Source organism: Mytilus edulis, chromosome 4 (assembly GCF_963676685.1).
Source record: "Mytilus edulis chromosome 4, xbMytEdul2.2, whole genome shotgun sequence".
NCBI classification, from domain to species: domain Eukaryota; kingdom Metazoa; phylum Mollusca; class Bivalvia; order Mytilida; family Mytilidae; genus Mytilus; species Mytilus edulis.
The window spans coordinates 32,093,817-32,114,162 of record NC_092347.1 but is presented as its reverse complement, the minus strand read 5'-3'; the positions used below and the strand labels follow the sequence as shown (position 1 = coordinate 32,114,162).

The 20,346-nt window shown below is 32.2% G+C and overlaps 1 protein-coding gene across 1 annotated transcript in view; it reads right to left on the bottom strand.

The window, feature by feature from the left end:
* Positions 1–12,288, bottom strand: part of LOC139519466 (uncharacterized) — an 84,996-nt gene extending 72,708 nt beyond the window's left edge. Inside the window, exons 1-6 of the mRNA XM_071311570.1 lie at positions 12,151–12,288; positions 9,264–9,698; positions 5,814–6,112; positions 3,093–3,176; positions 2,331–2,401; positions 431–578 (exon numbers count right to left, since the gene is read on the bottom strand). Of these exons, the coding sequence (XP_071167671.1) occupies positions 431–578; positions 2,331–2,401; positions 3,093–3,176; positions 5,814–6,112; positions 9,264–9,682 (1,021 nt within the window). The 5' untranslated portion in view covers positions 9,683–9,698; positions 12,151–12,288. The remainder of the gene's footprint in view (positions 1–430; positions 579–2,330; positions 2,402–3,092; positions 3,177–5,813; positions 6,113–9,263; positions 9,699–12,150) is intronic.
* Positions 12,289–20,346: the final 8,058 nt, after the last annotated feature.

The window sequence follows — 20,346 nt, the reverse complement described above, 5'->3', positions numbered from 1 at the left end:
TGTAAGGTGCATTTATTAAAACCATGTATGTGAAGATATATAATTAATATCATAAAAAAATATTTTTTCATTATAGACTATTGCAACTTTTAAATTCATACACTTTCCCCTACATTTCCTATGGCACAATGATTATGTATTTACATCACAGTAAGAAAAAATTGTTCTATCTGTGTAACTCATTCATAAATTATACTTGGAGATTGGTGTTTATATTTTTGAGAAAACTTTTATAATTTTTATATTTTTGACCTGAAATTTGTTCTTTATCAAATGTGATAATTGTATGACAAACTATTCATACCTTATTTAGAAAGTGAATTCTGCTTGGTGCATATTACATTGATTTTTTTTCCATGTCAAAATATGTGAACTAAAAATTAGAGATTTATTACTTGTTATGTTATGTAACTGGTACCAGTGAACTCACCTGACACATTCAGCAAAGCCAGGTTAGGTAACTCTGTATATAACATCATTTGATAAAACAACAAATCTGTTACTTGTTCTATTCCTGTCAGACTCAGATTCACAATATTTTGACAGTCTCCAAATAATGTGTTTTGATTTATTGTTTCCTAGAATGAAAAAAGATGAAAAAGCTATAAAATAAACAAAGCACAAAAATGCAAAAATTCCGCTCAAACCTGTGCTAGGGCCAGTCTTAAGCTTGCAGTGAGGTGAGAGATTTTCTGATCTGTGTTGAAGGTATCACTGTGAGATGAAGAACAGCAATTAAAGTGTTTTTCCTTTGCTTTTAGTGTGAATTTTGCTGTGTATGTACTAATTTTGTGTCATGGATGGATACCCCATATCTTTGTTTTTTTTGTAATTTTATATGAAAGATTATGGTTTTATAAGTTTACAAACTCAAAGCATGTACATGTAGTGTGAGTAAAATACTCTTTTGTTAAAAAATAAATTCCAGTGATTGAAAACACGTTAGTTGCCATGCCTTCATCATTTATTAAAGGAGTAAGTCCGGTAAGGACTCATTTTGGCCTCAAATTTCAGTTTCATCTGACGAAAGATTTTGACCACTTTTTAAACACTAAAGTGTCTATTTCACTTGAATCAATTAGTTTTTGTGAAAGATTTTAACTCATTTAGTCATTAAAAACGACCCGATTCAAGCTCAAATATGGAAAATCCCTCAAATATGCCAAAAAACGTCACTTTTCAGATGGTTTTTGTCAAAAATGAAAGTGGCCGCATCCGTGTTCATCCACAACCTTTATATATGTTAGGTATTATCATAAAATACAACTTACATTTCAATATTAAGGATGAACACGAATGCGGCCACTTTCCTTTTACACGGAAACCATCTGAAATTTAACTAAAATGATAGAATTTTGAAAATTTCAGTAATTTAGCATGACTTAATGGTGCTACAACACGATATATGTGCATTGTATTGTCAAAAACAGCCCATATTTATGTAGCGGAAGCATTCAACTGTCCAATAAATAACTAAAAGTTTACATTTTAACAATTTTGTAAAACTGTTATATTTTGGGGCCAAAAAGGGGTCTTACCGGACCTACTCCTTTAGTCTTTAATTTAAGATTGCCCTATAAATTACAGTTATATTGTCACTTCAACTTGATAATTAATGCATTTATAAAGTAACGGTGATAAACATCATATGATGAAGACATTATCTTTTGAATTGTTTAATTGAGTTCCTGGACTTTTTTAATTCAAAAACAAGAGGCTGTCAGAGTGACAGCAACCAGATTTTTTAACATTTATTTGTGTCCTAGCATTTTTCAATATCACAAGGACCATAACTCCTAAACAGTAAAAGTGACAGTAATCAATATTAAACTTGACAACCCCCATTTTGTCATCAGTAACAACATATTCAAATTTGAAAAAAACATTGGTTGAACAATTCATGAGTAAAAGCATGGACACAACTACAAACCCAATATCAATCTTTCAAGAACCATAATTATAACAGTGAAAGTGAAAATTGTCAATATAAAAGTTGACCTTCATTTACTCATCTGTAACAACATATTAAAATTTGAAAATCTTTACTCAAAACAATTCATGAGTAAAAGTAGGGACACAACTGAATACACCATTTTTCAATCTTTCAAGTAACTGCATGGACACTGTTTGGCATCTGAGTCATCTGACCACCCAGATGTCCACCCGCCGTTTATCCTTAAATCAATATTTTTTTTCACCCTTCAAAATCCAGTAAAATGAGGAAATGCCCCCTCCCAAAAAATGACAGATTCAGGACCTCCGACCCACATTAATTTGAACCCCTGAGATTTGAATTTATTCTATATCAAAACAAAATAAAATATACTTACAATAAATGAAGACAATGGGAAATAATCTCTCTTATCAAACAAAGTTAGCACCTCTGTTGAACTAATTTTAACTAAAAAATATAAAAGTATTATAGTATCTACAGATTAGAAAGTTTATAAGATGATTCCTAACATTCTACATCCGTTGACATCATTGAAATTCAAGATAACAACAATATTCATAAATAAAGTCTGTATCAAATCAGAATTATAGTATGCATTATTATTGTGGGATACCAGTTTTTGTGGTCTTTTTCTGGAAATTCAAACCACAAATTTAAATGTTCAAGGTGCACAAATTTTTCTATATATATACAAATGTACGCAGACTTAAATCAAAACCATGAATCAAATATCCATTCTATTACAATGTTTGCTCAATCCAAGAAAAATAAATGAATCCATAGTATATAGTACACCACATTCATGTAAAAATAAATATATGTCTGTGTCCTCACTTTATTTTAACAAACTCAAATGAAATATTTACGTAGGAAGTAATAAACTTTAAACTGTATGAAAATAACATAGAAACGACGTGGACATAATATCAGTAAAGCAAAGCCAAAGGCACAGTAAATATTGTATGGAGTGCAGACCTAATGAAGGTTAATCCATTGAGGTTCTTTAAGGTACAAAGCACATTATATTTGCCTCGCTAAAGCTCAGTGTAAAATATCAACAAATATATAATGCCTACCTATGTTAAAATGCGCATAGAGCATTTTTTAATTACAGAAGTTATCTATCATTTAACCATACCTAAGGTATCTTTATCAATCTTTTCCCCTGGTGGTGCTTTTAGTTTCACCTTTGAAAGCATGTCCGCTGTTATTTTAGGAGGTACTGAAGAAGAAAAATATCATTGTTTCACAATTGATATCTAATTAATTCACATTCCTTTTGTTTTCAATGTATTTATAATGATCATAAACTGCTTAAAGATCATTCCTTTTTTTAATGTAGTTGTTTTATCTCATCCTTATGATGCTTATCACAAAAAATGAATAAAGCCATTTATACATGTATACATACAATGAAGGTCAAGGACACCTTACTTGTATGTTGACCTTTGTACCTGAACATAGTGGACATATAGGGAAAAGATCAGGCATGTGTGATTTGTAGTTGCTTTACACTGGCACTTAATGCATTACTTAACTAAAGCCATTCATGTTTAAAACGAAGGTCAAGGTTGAATGTTTTCATCCATTAACTGTTAACACAGAGTATAGATGTGTCTCGCCTTAATGTAATTTTGACAGTGAAATGGAAATGTTGAAATCAAAACAGCATTACTTTTAATAACATGTAAATTATGAAAAATATTCAAAATCCAACAATGATGAAAGGATAGGGCCATATATCTGTGTAAATAAGACATGTCAATACTAATACAAATGCATACTAAATATCATTGGCTAATTATCATAATTGGTTCCTCTTAAAAACATGTAAACCATGCAAAAGTTTCAAAATCAATAAACTAGGAGTGAGGGGGCAGGGCCAAATAATCGCCATTGAAATGAGATGCACCAATGCTTATATAACTGCATACCCATGCAATTACATAAGACTTACCCTTAGTTGTTCCCCTTAAACTGACCTAATCACAAACTTTAACATTTGAACTATGAAATTGTTTTAAAGTCAATAGATTATGACTGAGGGGACAGGGCCAAATAATCCCTAAAGAAATTGGATGTGCCGATTTTGCAATGCTTATACAACTACACTGTGTATGTATCAGATATCATTGACTGATCATACAGGGTTCACCTTAAACTGACCTAATCACAAACTTGAAAATGTAAACTATGCAAAACTTTCAAAGTCAATAGACCATGACTGAGGGAGCGGGGCCAAATAATTTCCAAGGAAATAAGATGTTCTAATGCTGCTTACAACTGCATCCCAAATACCATTGATTTACCATTAGTTGTTTAACTTGAACAGACATAATCACAAACTTAAACAAATTGTTGATGTCACTGCTTAAATATGCCATTCCTTTAAGACGTGTCAAAAATCTCACATTGAAGCAAGGATAAATCAACAAAATATATAGGAAGAAGTCATATAGCTTAGTTTTGATAATTTAAACATGACAATTGTAGGACATTACAAAGTTCCCTTTCTAGGATAACATCAATTCAAATAATGACCTTGATTTATTGATATATAAATAGGAAGATCTAAGGGGTCATCCATAATTGTCAACCATTTTCCAAAGTGTACAAAACGTACACTTGGGGGGAGGGGGTTAAAAAATCAACATTTTTACCGTACGCTTTTTTTTTATTTCCGGAATTTATATCGTTTCCGTAGGGAAAGTTGATTTACAAAATCGAGAATTGGCTTGGGTGTGTTTCTCTTCTTATTTCTTCTTTATTATTTTCACTTGATGATATTGATTTCGATTTCATAATTCTACTCAATCGGGATTGAACAATTAAAAGATCAAATCATATGAAAACTAAATCTTTCAAAAATGTGAACTAGTAAAATTATTTAAACAAAAAGTTTGCAGGCATTTCTCAGTACTCCCGATTGTCGCCGATTTCACCTGCTTTATTATAGATCATTATCGTTTAACTCTGTTTAATAAACAAAATTGATGGAAACACTAAATTCTTTGAATGTTTTGATTTTGAAAAGACGCCATTTTGTGAAAAGATTTTAAACTGGTCTTTCGATTAATTTCCTTGTAATGCATTCCAAAATAGTAAACCAGTAAACCGGACCTAAACTTATTTTTCTTAGTATAAGCCTCCTTTAATTAAGAGCACCCCCATATGAAGTTTAACCTTAACTTAAAAAATATCCAATATATGTACACGTTACAGTATATATACATAAACGATAATAGTGCCATGAAGAGCATATTTACAGGGACCTTTTAAATAGAAATACAGGCAGGAAAAACTCAAAATGTTTTAAAACATTACACTTTTATTGATTGCTGTCTTGAGCTCTAATTCCATCAACAACTGTCAGTCCATACTTTACCAATGCAAAATAACCATGCATTTCCCTTTCTTTGATTCTTAGCATAATTTATGTGCCCTTTTTTTAATCTTTTGCATGCTCTAGGTGCCCTTTTTCATTGGAGTTACATTCCCACTGTGTGATAGGGGAAACACTAATCTTTGTACTCTTTATTCTGACAAAACACAGATCGATGTCATCAAATAAAACAGTCAGATATGTTTTAGTTTCTTCAATGCAAATTTCTATATTAAACTAAAATATAATACTTTAATAGACAGGATCTTCTTTTTATTAAGAATGACTGATTCTTCTCTTGAAATCTGAAAATGGTTGATGTACACTTTTTGAGGGAGGGTAGGGGGTCTGAAAAAGTGTACGTTTTGTACACTTTGGAAAATGGTTGACAATTATGGATGACCCCTAAGGAATAATGATGCTCAATAAAAATTTAAAAATAACCTTAAGTGAATAAAGTCAGTAATAAAATCTTACCAATTCTGGCTGGTTCTGCATTACTTTTCTTTTGCTTTGTTTGTGGCAATAGCCTTTTCTTACTACTAAATGTTTGTTTAGGATACTCCAATTCTGATGCAAGACTGATAATGTCCTCATCAGAATCATAATTAATGTTACTTTCTGCTTCTACTTGCAGCAATTGGGGTGGTGGCGGTGGTGGTGGGGGCGGAGGAGGAACCTTCTTTACTTGTGGTGCAATTTTCTTCTTTGACTTCATCATTGACTTCTTACTTATATTCTCCTTTGAAAGTTCATACATGTCTCCTTCACTTTCACTAAAATTGAAATAGAATGAAGAAATAGATATAAGAATTCAAGTTATATGGTTCACTACTGACCCCCTACATATCCATAGAGGTTAGTAAAATCCAGAGGGAAGGCCAAATTTTCCTATGAATTTTATTCACCTTCTATGGTCCATAGCTATAGGGAGTCAGTAGTGAACAGAATAACGAATTTATGGCATGAAGAAGGTTTTCTGCTGCATTTTGGAAAAACTGAACAGTGAATACAACAACATAAATAGATGACCTCACCATTTACAGTAGACCTGATGTCACAAACCAGCTATGAAATTAACTTACTCTCTATGGATCCAAAGGGGTCATCATGTGATGGCTTTAAACTAGTGTTGTCAAATCATACACTTTTGCCTAACCGGTTACTCAGATAATCGTTTGACCGATTAACTGGTTAACCGGTAATTTAAGTTGGTGTTTGAAAGCCTTATCAATAGAACCCTACACATAGATATAAGATGTGGTATGAGTGTCAATTTGACAACAAGTCATAAATACGCTTTTAGAATGAAGTTTTTCCATTAATAGCATTATAAGGCTTGTCTGTGAGGATTCCTGACGAAGTTTGACTTTTAATAATCAAATACACCGTATCAACTATATAGTTTGTACCAACTTCAGATTTAAAAAAATCCAAAAACAAAATCTTAATCTCGTAGAATTGAATATGTCATATGTCTGAAACCGATTATTCTTTCCTTTTCTCTTGTTGTCTCCGAAAATAACGGGGTGTGTTTCAATTTGAAATGATTAATTATAAAAAAGAAGATGTGGTATGATTGCCAATGAGACAAATCTTCACAAGAGACCAAAATGACACAGAAATTAACAACTATAGGTCATTGTACATGCTGTACGACCTGTTTCTTAACTGTGTTTGCTTTTTCTTTAAGCATGTTACTCGTACTTTCACGTATACATTGAGTACGTTCACATTGGTTTGCATTTCACAATTTTTGAATTTAAAGTAAGACCCTTGTACTACGGAGGTTGCATATTTAAATGTAGGTTTACACAATATTAGATCGAAAACGAAATAATGAAGTAATTAGTAAAATTAAATCTCATTACTGATTTAAAGTTACTGTTAAAAAAACATGTTTACTAATTATGTTTCTTAAAGATCCTGCCCCAAACTCTAATCAATTTTATGTTTTTAGGATTAACAATAGCAATCAATAAACTAATTACCACGACGACAATTTTTAAATAAAACAACTATTTAATGATTTGATTTTCAACACAAATTTATATCAAATCTATCGAAATTGAAAAAAGTCCGGTTAACTGGTTAGCGTTTTTGGTATTCGGTATTTGGTCGTTCTACACTGTTGACAACACTACTTTAAACCAATCACAACGTGAAAATTTACCTGCTTTGTGATAAGATGTGATAGGAGTACCAAGTCACAATTTGTAAAAAGTAAACCATTTTCATGATTATAGGTCAAAGCACAGCCTTCAACATAGAGCCTATTAAGGATCCCAAAATGACTAGTGCAAAACAATTCAAAAAGGAAAACCAACGGTCTAATCAAAATAAAAAATGTGAACCACTTATGAACCACATAAACAAACAAGTACTAAACAGCAGGTTCCTGACTTGGTTGAGGTGCAAACAAATGCAGTTACAGTGCTCTAGCTAGAAATTAAAAGGGGCAGGGTGCCAGTGGAGGGCAGGGCACTTTTTATGATAAGAAAAGGCACTGCTCATTTTTTTGTCTACGTTTCTGTGTGTATCACGAGTTAACGAATCTCTTTTTTTTTTTTTGACTGTATATGTTGTTTTTTTTAAATAAAGATGCTTTTCAACTATAGTCTTTATTTCATTGTTTGTGTAGTTATGAATGATATAGTACATCTTCATCAACATATTATGTTTTTACAGTTTAACTTCACTCTACCCATTATCAAAGAATATGTGTTTTTTTTTATCTATATAGGAATTACAGCTTTTAATACATCATATGACCTGAAACTAAGAGCATTACTGATTTAACAATGTTTAGAACATGGATTGCTAAAAGTATAATTATCAAGTAGAAATTGCAATATATATTTTTTAATATGTTCAAAGACAGTTAATATCTTTAAGGTAACATTATTATGTTATTATATATTCAATTGGTAACTTATTCCTTTTTTTGATACTACATGTAGATAATATTTTTAGAGCACAAATTTGTAATAAGCTAAAACAGGGGAAGTAACTCCAAAATCAATTTCCACCACGTTTGAGTTAATTAAAAACTGTGCTTGTCGCTAACAAGTTGAGATGGAAGGCAATTCTGTAAAAGCATAGTTTTATTTTGATGACTTAAATTCAATTCTAAAGTCATGAAAGTCTTCATTTATATACGCTCTTCCATTGTGACTTGGAGATCGAAAATGCCGACCCAAGCTAAACACACTCGTTGACACATTCATCAAAAGTATGACAAAAAGATACATTGTCCCAATTAAATTACCTAGTTATTAACACCTTTGAAGTCTTTATCATTGTAATTGATTGTAATGACATGATTAACCTGGGGGCAATCACACAGGTGTCATATATGTAATTAACTTGGAGATCAGAAATCGATGAAACAAAATTTTACCAAAACGGCACAAGTATATAATTTTGGAAAAAGACGTCATGGCAGAAGGGCGCGGCTGAGGGCACCCAGGGTGCGGCGTCCTTCTATTTTGGGCTAGCGAGACCACTGAGTTAGTTCAACCTACACCCTAACCTGAAGTTTGTATTCAAATTATATATTTCAGATTTACCATTCTTTCATTTAAAGATTAACAGGGTAAAGGTCGAACAGTAGAAGCAATTGCAACTTTAAAAAAAAGTCCAAATTGTGCTTGATTCAATAATAGTTATAATGACCTATCAATATCATAACATGTGATTTTTATTGAGAAAACTTGTGTAGGCCATTTAGAAAATGACAGATTTTTAAAATCATGACAAACAATTACACTCAATCAGTAATTACACTGCAAAGACTATAACTTAAATGTATTCATTAACATTCAAGTTCCAATGATTTTAATATCACATCAGTTATCCATGATCAATCAAATATAATAACATTTTAACAATGAAAATAAGTTCAGTAGACTTTATGGTTCCATTTACCTGTCATATGCTTCTTCTTGTTCAGGTTTCATTACATCTAAAGCCATGTAAGGTGGCAAACTGGCAACTTTCTTTTTGGCAGGTTCTGACTTAGATTTCATTGGTTTTGTTTGTCTCTTATAATTAGCACCAGCTGCTTGAGACATTCCCATGGCATTTCTAAGGTCTAGATTATAATTATCACCAGCTGCTTGAGACATTCCCGTGGCATTTCTAAGGTCTAGATTATAATTATCACCGGCTGCTTGAGACATTCCCGTGGCATTTCTAAGGTCTAGATTATAATTATCACCGGCTGCTTGAGACATTCCCATGGCATTTCTCTGCATTTCTTGAAAAGGATTGTCACCAATTGCCTGAGGTCTTCCATCTGCATTTCTAATTTCTTTCAACAGTTCTTGTTTATTTGTCCTCTTCATTGTCTAGGCTTTTGTACTATGAAAAAAGAGAGAAAAAAAATCATCATTTACTGTCAAATTTTTTTAAATAATAAAATGTATTGAATTTCAAGATAATCATATATGTACACTGTGGATTCATTATTATTCCTTGGATATCAATTTTCTTTGTTTTCATGGACATGATGGATACAATTGAACCACACATTTAAATATTCAATGTACCCGGTATTACAAATTTACTATCTGGTTGTATGTTGCATTTATCACAACCATGAAATCATATACATGTACATGTTTCCATGAAATGGCATGTTTTCAGCATTCCAAGAAAATTATGGTATCCATGAAAATAAATGAATCCACAGTATATATTAAAAATATAAAGGCTTCTAAGGAGCCTGATCAAAATACTAATTAATGCCCCTACTCACTAACAAGAAAACTTATGTTATACAATATTTACTTCCACTTTTTTCTGATCAAATGGAATCAAATTATCTAAGTGAATTATTTACAAATCTTAAGCAGTCCCCATAAAAAATCTCCAAATCTTTTTGTCTCAACAGTATGTCCTATTAAACAGGAAGTACATAAAAACCTTCAATATTTAATGACAATTACTTTAAGAATAAAATAAAAGCAAGAGATTTAGAATCTTTCAGTATTTTTACAAATCAGAAATTTTATTATCTACTGCACTTTTAACATGTAGAAGTGTAATATTATTTACATTTTACACCTACATAGTGCACTGTGCACACATCCTAAAATATTTCACTTTCTTAATTAAATTTATTATGTTTGAATTTCTTGTTAAAATAAATTATCATGTTTAAATTTATGATCACAGGATCAAAGCCTCCATTGGGTGGCCCCCTTATGGAACTTAATTGTTTTCCGCAAACTTGCAGCAGACTACATTTTGTAGCTGCAAGCTTGCGGCAAACAAAAAGCTTGCAGGAACACAGAAAATAGAGTTTGCAGATATTTGCCGCTAGCTGCAAACTTCTAGCAAACATTGCAGCTTTTTGCTACAAGCTTGCGGCAAGTTTGCAGAAACATCAATGTTTGCCGTAAGATTGCCAGAAAGTTTAAGATAATAAAGAATGTTTGACGCAAGATTGCAGATAACTTGAACAATTCTATATGTTTGCTGCAAGATTACAGAACACTTTTACCATTCTATATGTTTGCCAGAACATTGCAAGAATTACACAATACTGACTGGGCATGCCTACAAATGTAGTTGGCACTTCCTGGAAGCTAACAATTTGAAATTGCGGCTAGGTCATGATGCTAGAGTTTGGAAAATGCATTTCTCATATAAGAGATCAAGGAGGCATTTTGGTTCAAAAATATAGGATATTCAGTATGTATAATTTTGTAAGTACAAATAACTCATAGAACTGCATGTTTTAATAAAATAATTAATGTCATCACAATACATGTACATAATTAAGTAAGCAACTATATATACATGTACATGTATGTGTAACTTTAGCTATTATAAGGTTGAATTTTGTAACTGATGTACTGTACCATGTTTATTAAAATTAAGTTCAATTCTGTAATGCTATTATTACCTAGCTTTCATGGCATTATACTAAATGTCCTCAATACACATTTGATATTATCTTTTTTCATTTCTTAATACAGGATATGATGTCGTTTGAGAATGACTTCTGCTCCCTTTTTCAAAACTCAATTGCATGTACATGTATGTATTTCTTTAAATCTCATAAGTTTGCAAGAATTCTTTCAATGACTGTTTGCATACAGGCAGGAATTGACTTTTTAAAAATCTTGCTGTGTAATTTGAAAGAGATAAATTGAATGTGTCTACACACATGACATTGGTATATGTGTAGTTTCTGCAAGTTTGCCACAAGTTTGCAGCAAACAATTGCCGCAAACTTGAAGCAAATCTAATTTGCATAAATACAATGAAATATGTTTGCAGCAAGCTTATTGCAACCTTCATTTGCATGGTAAAATGTTTGCTGCAAGCTTGTGGCAAAGTTTGCTGCAAATGTTTGCCGCAGGCCTTATTTTTCGGTATGGGGGAGTAACAGGACTGCATCGTATAATGGCATAGGCGGATCCAGGAAGAGGGGCCCCCTTACGTGTGAAAAATTTAGGTTAATTGTGTAGGGATCACTTGAGCGTGCCCCCCTAAGGTCAGTCAGCCCCCCCTTTTAGAATAAGTTCTAGATTCGCCACTGATGGGTAACCATACGTACAGCCTTCAACAATTACCAACAAAATACCACAAAGTCAGCTATAAAAGGACCTGACATGAAAAATGTTAGTCCAAATAATTATGACGTCTTGAAAGGCTTGGACTAGACAAATGTAAAACAATTAAAAAAGAATACATCTTCAATTCAAGGGAGATGGATACTTTTTTGGGGGGAAAATTATATATGCTTTAACTATTGTAAATAATGTATCAATAACATTGACAGGTCTGTATGTTATTTGCTTACGGATAATTCACCAATATGCTATCAATTCCCATTAACCGTAAGTTCTAATTTAACGAACAGTGCATATCGTGCACATTGCACAATTTCATGCTTTGGAAATCGTCATGGTACTTGGAAAACAACTGCCGTAAGTTGTAATGATGTGGTCGTAATAGTTTGTATTGGAAATAGGTTATCTCGCCCCATTACAAAATCGCCACTCTTCAATCCTGTGCAACCCATGTTATAAAAACGTCCCTTTAAACAAATTGAAAGATAGTTAAAACGTCAAGAATGGATAATTTATCATCCAGAGGACTTTACAAACTTTTTAAAAAGTAATAAATCCTCCTCTTTTTCCTTTCTACCGTGGCTACAATAGACGTTACTTTTTTTGGCACATCTGTCCATTTCAGTGTTTTTCCAGTCTGACAATACCATATATGTGTTACTGTATGTACATATGTAAGTACTACTTACGTACATATATGCATAGGTGCTTGAGGACGAATCCGGGTCTGTTCGCGCCCAATCACGTTCGCACCCTTCCACATTCGCCCCCATTCACTTTCGCACCCCACATGTTCGCACCCAAATTTTGCGGAAAAGTTCGTTCGCACCCCACACGTTCGCACCTAATTTTACCGATTTTTTGGAGGTGTATTGGTATAAATATATATGCCATTGTTTCTAAATAATTCGAGATTCTGACAAGTATTTTATTTGAATAAAATTTTGTGTCATGACAAGTTTATAAAAAAAAGTCCTTGTTTTAAGTCGGATTATGTTATTCTGGCAACAACTATTTCATTTGTGTGTTGAATAATTCTTAATCGTGTTTTGGTTAGTGTATTGAAATAATTTGTTTTTCACTGTTTCTAGTCAATTAAGTGCGAATCTGACAACATGTTGAACAACTGGTATGCATGGTAAGTGTATCGCTATAATTAATATTTATTTTATTAGTATTTAGACTACATCAAAGCAATTTAAAACAACAATCATGATTTATAAACAACAGTAAACAATAACACCAAATTAGGCTGTTTATAAATACCAATTAGCAATAATCATACATAATCAACATTTAATAGTAAATCATCAGATTGATAAAAAAAAATCTATTCAATAAATTCTCAAATTTTATTCAAATAGAATACAATTATTTGTTATATTCATATGAATATTTTCTAAAAAATTAACTTAAATTTTATTAAAAATTGGGCGCGAACATGTAGGGTGCGAACGGACGTGGGGGCGAAAATGTGAGGTGCGAACGTGTAGGGTGCGAAACTATATTGGGCGAGAACGGACCTGATAACAAAGTCCCCACAATCTCAGATTTTTTAATATATATTTCATGCATTGAATCTGAAATAATATATCAATAGGCAATAACTTCAATTAGGTTCTTTCTCCTAGATAAATTCATAAAATCGGTTTTAAAAAAATGGCGTATGAAAACAGTTTTAAGTTTTGTGAACATATATTTGTTCCCATCGTACTTCCCCCTGGAACCCCTGGAACAAAACTATGGACGCTAAAAGTTCTCGGGAACACATATTATACAATAACTGTCTTTTGATGGGGTAAACTAGTCCAGCCCTGGCCTCAGTGACTCATTTTTTTTTAATTTGTTGTCACTGAGTCCAGCTCGCCCTCCATTACCTTCAATGGTGCAAGCTCACGGGTAGATTACCCGGAGACGATAGAGACAATGCCAGAGCACTCAAGTACGAAAAATGTATCACAATTGGTAAAACTTGATAAAATAAACAAGTTGCACACCTGAAATGCTTGTACACTATATGGAAACTCATCTTAACAGAAGGAAATCCCTTGCAGTCGGAGCAGTGGATATCTTGTTTACATGTATCAGTAACGCTATATTACGGAACGTGACGTTTCTACGCTATAACGCTAAAAATTTTGACAGACTTTGTCTTTTGTAGATTCTTTATAATACTAGTACTAATATATATTTTTTGCAATGAAATTAGGGGGATTTAAAAGCAACATATATGTACATATCCCCTAAGAGAAAATCATCATCTCTCTTTGATATATTTAAGGATTGGGAGTCTGAAAAACTTCACCATAAATTTTGTAAATATATCCTTGGAGTTACTAAATTGTGCACTAATATAGGAGTTCTTACAGAACTAGGAAGATATACTCTTTACATAGACATGTTAAAACAAGTCTTCATGTATTGGCACAGACTTGAGAATTCCCCATCAAACCTGCTGAATAATGCATATAAGGAGTATATGCATTTACATAGCTTAAACAAAGGTAATAATTCCTGGTACACTAATATACTCTTTTATGGGGAAAAGTTAAACTTTAATTTGGCTTATTGTAAAACCCTAAGTAAATATAAATTTAAAAAATCACTTAAACAATGTCTCCGAAACAGTTTTCTTGAGACTTGGAAAGTAACCAGAGATTCTTATTTACAGGATAAAGGTAAATTGAGTACTTATTTCAAATTTAAATTTTCATTTGGTAAAGAAACCTATCTATCCTCTATAAATAATGGCAATTGTCGAATTCTTACTAAATTTAGGTTAAGTAATCACAAATTAAGAGTTGAAACTGGTCGTCATGAACGCAGGGTAAATATGTCAGGTAAATTAGAGAGTATTCCACGATGTGAAAGACTTTGTCAATATTGTAATTTGAATGTGACTGAGGATGAACACCATTTTTTATTGCAATGTCCTCTATATGTAACTTCAAGAACCATTTTACTTGATGATTTATTTATGGAATGTCCAAAACCAAGAATACTTAATTCGCAAAACCTATTTATATGGATTATGACAAATGATAATGATAATTTTATTAAAAAATTATGCAAATTTTTAACTTCAAACTTAGAAGTGAGAAATAATACTGTCAAGTGAATTAATACAGGTTTTAATGATAATATTTGGGGAAGAGTTATCTTTCTTTTGTTGAACTGACAATGTCGTATATATATGTACTATTGTTTTGTTTTTATATAAATCATATTATAATGTTTAAATTTCATATTGTTTCTAAATATGTATTTTAATTTATGTTTTGTCTATAATTATCCATTTTGTTTGTAATTCATATGCCTATAAGGGCCCTTTGATTAGGAAATAAACATATTTGATTTGATTTGATTTGATTTGTACATCATAGTAGTTTTCTGCCTTAATTGTTATAAAATATTTTCGCGGGAATTCCAAGGTTATATTTGACTATTTGTTTACCTCGGTTAGAGGATGGTATGTGATCATTCATTGGTAAAATAACTTTCACAAACGACATTTATAAAGATGTCTGAAAATTTAGGACTAGAGTATGTAAAAAAAGGTACGAACTGGTTGTGGGGCGAATTGGGTTTGATGGGAAATGGTACCTTATTTTCTCATCTTATTACGCTTGTTTATGATCTTCATTGGGACCAGTTAAGTGTCACATGAACCCAAAATGTTGACCTCTAGCAAAGCACGACCATGTAATTTCTCATAATTTTGCAACTGGTTGGAATATTATAGCCAAAAGTTTTAAAAAAAAAAGAGCTCGTAAAATAAGCAAGGCTGTCGGTATTATAACATGTTTACAATATTTGTCAATTTTAACATGAACGTGATGTGAACATATAGTCAATGATTTTTTTAGTTAATTTTGACGGTAAAAAGGGAAATGAAATGTAAATGCATGATCGAGAGAGGGAAGGAGTAAGTACAAAGGGCACATGACAAAACCGTTGTAGAGGAATGATAGAAAACACCACTGAAATTGAAATTGATATACAACACTTGATTATCCAGTTTGTTATTGTACCGGCAGCCAGGCTGCTCTCCATGTCAAAGACATATAAAATTGAGAATGGAAATGGGGCTGGAATGTGTCCAAGAGACAACAACCCGACCAAAGAGCAGAATGCCACCAAGGATCTTCAGTACAGCGAGAAAAATTCCTCACCCGGAGGAATTCTTCAGCTGGTCCTTAAACAAAAATTTGTACCGTCGTATTATCCGAAATATACAAAAGAATCTAAAATAAGGGACAGGCGCAAACATGCGGCATGGTTAAACAAGTGTTTTTTAGAACTCAGCTCTCCCCCTTTACTTCTAGCCAATGTAGAATAAACAAACACACAGCAATACGCACAATAAAACACCGTTCAAAAGAAGTCCGAGTCTGATTTCAAAAATAGGTAACAAAAGAAACTAAACGAAATGACAATAATACACATAAATTAACAAAGGACTACTAGCAGTTACTGATATGGCAGCTCCAGACCTCAATTAAACTGATTGAAAGACTTATGTCTTCCTCACATGAATATCAAGCACAAATTAATCCCTCCCGTTACAACTAACGGGTTTATTATTTATACCATCATAAATCATAAAATATACTTTTTTTATGATCAGATATGAGAAGAACATAACCCGTATCATGCCAACAACTTGTGGTTATTTCCGATACAAGACCATAGATAAGTGAAGCCAAAATATGCAATCTTTAATTACCTGACCACAGTATCGTAACTATCTCTAGATCTCTTCTTAATAAGTCTGTATAAAGGTTTTGTTAGCTTTTGAGGTGAATGACGACATTTTTGTGCTTTGTAAAGAATATTACCATACAAGAACGGATGTGAAATACCTGAACGTATAAGACGTCTGCATGATGATTTATATTTACGAATGGTACCGGTGTCCTTGTACCGAATGATAAAATAAAGTAAATGTTTCTATGTAAATGTATATGACTCTGTCTATATTAGTCATCGGATATTTGGGAATCTGGAAATATGATGAACATTAAGAAGGTACATCAACAGACAAGTTACAATATTCCGCAAGAAAATTCTTGGTGTATGATCAAAAACACAGAATTAAGTGGGATCACGCTATATAATATTATGAATTGCAATATTGATAAATATTTATGAATGTTATATTCTAATATGACGTGCTTTTTTCGCTTTATGAATAAATCCATGCTCTAAATCCAATATTTTTTTTGGCACATTCGTTTATTGACTAAGTACTGCAGAATAATGAATTTTACCAAATTGGCATGCAGTTAATATATATAGATTCCTACATTGATACGAGTGGATTCTCGGATTTATCCAATCTCGATAGTTAAACTTATAAATTTTAAAGTCCGAGCCTCGGCGATAAATCCGATAATCCACGAGTAACTATGTAAGAATCTGTTTCTCTAATGATTCAAAAAACCATTTTCTAGCTACGTAGCTGCTATCAATATCTATGTAACAACTAGTCTATAGCTACACGTTCAATAGTCAAAATCTATGTAGCACTTCGTAGCTGCTACGATATTGAACTCTACCCTGTTATGGCATATTTTGTTTCATCCAGACTTTGAGTTATCTAAAAAAAAAAAAAAAAAAAAGTCATGACCCTTAACATCATCCAATGATCTTCTGAGATCACCGACAACCACACGTTGATTAAATTTTTTTATACAATGGGTTCGGAAAGGGATAAATTTCCATAGAATTAGAGAAATTTCATTAACATAAAACACTTCCAAACTCTTAAATTATCCACATGTTGTTACAAGTTCATTTATTATGACTGAAATGTGTTGCAGTCCGAAATTGACATATTTGACCTAGATACGACAACCGTTCATGCTGGCTGTTCAAAAACACCTCCCTCTGAAAAATCACAGTGCAAGCTGTTTGCTTCTTTATAAACAAAAAAGGAGGTTCATGGAAGAACCTACACAATCGCTTTACCCTTATACACATCGGACATAGAAATTACCTTAGTTGTCCTAATCAGAATGGAAATAATTGATGCAAGCTATACTTTATCGTAGTTTTAACGGTTTATTCCCGATTGTCCCACTTTTTAAAATTTTAGAGTTCTGATTGTCCCACATGAAAAGTTCTGATTGTCCCACATTATTTTATGTAGTAAAATGTTCTTAGATAAACAAGGTAACTGTTCTTTGTCTTGCTAAATAAACAAGAATTAATTATTGCACATTTAATATTAATTTTATAAAAGTATAAAAAAAATGTTTTTCAAATCATTAGATTGATACACTTTTGATTAAAAAAATATAATATTTTTGATTTATGAAATAGATCTTTTAAGGTCTTGAATTAAACTTTTTTCTGAACCTGATTTTTTGGACTCTTGGTTTAATAGCTTCCTTGTGAGCAGTAACCCTCTATCAAGAAAATCATGATAGGAAATGCAAGCACGGGAATATCGTATCAATTGGGAGATATATACCCCGTATGCAGGTGCTGCTGGAATGTTGCTACTTAGAAATGGAAAGTTCACAATTGGAAAGCTGAAATCATCTCTTTTGTCGTAAAGTTTTGTTTTCAACCGACCCTCATTGTCAATTTCTAGATGTAAGTCAAGATATGAAGCCGACTTAACTGTATCTGTAGTATCCTTTATCTCCAATTCGATGGGATAGATGCGTTCCACATAGTCACCAAATTTTGAATTGTTTAGTGAAAGAACGTCATCTATATAGCGGAAAGTAGAGTTAAAGGATATTGCTAACTTCATATCTTTCTTCCTAAGAAGTTCCTGCATGAAGTCAGCCTCATAATAATAAAGAAACAAGTCGGCAAGTAGAGGGGCACAATTTGTTCCCATTGGGATGCCGACAGTCTGTTGAAAAACACGTCCTCCGAACGTTACAAATATGTTGTCAATCAAGAAATCAAGCATCTTGATAATATCGGTTTCAGAGAATTTTTTGTTTGAATCAGAGTGATTCTTTACAAAGTATGATTAATCCCTCCCTAAGACAAGATACTTGTATCTACGTTGGCCATTCTTTTTTATGAAGCAAAGTAATACCAACTCTTTCAATTTGTCTTTTAGTTTGGAATGTGGAATACTTGTGTAAAGAGTAGAAAAGTCAAATGTTTTAATACTGTTACACGATGAAAGAGAGTTAGATTGTATGTACTCTAAAAGATCTTTCTAATGTAAAACGAGAAAACTAATGGCATAATTCATGTATAAAATAATGAACGAAAAAACTAATGGCATAATTCATGTACAAAATAATGAACGAAAAACAAACAAATATGTTACACGGCAAAAAACGACAACCACTTACTTACAGGCTCCTGGCTTGGGACATCACCACAACAAAGACACTAAGTACAGATCTGCGAGTACTCGCAGTACTGACTGCTAGTTCAAAGCCAATGAAAAATAATTAAAAAAATATATGCATCTTAGACTAAAAAAAAATTTTTTTTTAAAAGACTTCATATTATATTATATGATACTTCAATTGTACCTACTATGAGCAAAATAAAATATGTAAATATTATTATTTGTTCTTATTTTGTTCATATTTTATAAGTTACATTGATTAGTAACCTTTGATTAACTGCAACACGCTTTAAAAACAAATTCATCATTATAAAAACAGTTCCCAATTGTCCCACATTTAAACTTCCCAATTGTCCCACAAACATATTCCCGATTGTCCCACAAAATTTCATTACCTTTTTACCTGTAATTTCAAAAAGTGGGACAATCGGGAAGACACCGTTTTAACATGGGTATAAACCTAAGGCATTATATTCGTTTTATTTTAGTCCTCATTATCGCTCGGGCAAAAATAATCACGAATATAATGCATACCCATGTTAAAACTACAATAAAGTATAGCTTGCATCAATTATTTCTTAAATAACACAAAAGATGGACGAACATTTCTATATTCTCCTCGGAGACGTTATTAAGAATTGAACGATGGACAGTGTGTGCGTGAATGGTTTGGAAGATATTGCGAGACGTGAATAATTAAAGTTCGTAAGCACACACAGCGTTAAACGATATACTACTTCATAACGTGTGACCTCACGTGCGTGGTTAGGGGACGACCATTTGATATTATGGGTGGGGGAGGGGGGCAGGAGGATTTGTTTTTCATCGGTTTTTTATTTCTGTAAACTAAGAGGACAGATTATTCATTTTCTGCACTATTGAAGCAAGATTTATCATTTTCATTAAAGCAAGGGACTGATTATTTATTTTCACAACTATATTTATGATAATCGAAAAACATACAATTTTTAAATGATTTGTGTATTATAAATAATACATGTATAGTCAAGTCATTATGTACCATTTAATCAGAATTAATCATCATCCTGGGCAGAAATGAATCTTTTATATTCCCAATTGCATATCTACATGTAATGCA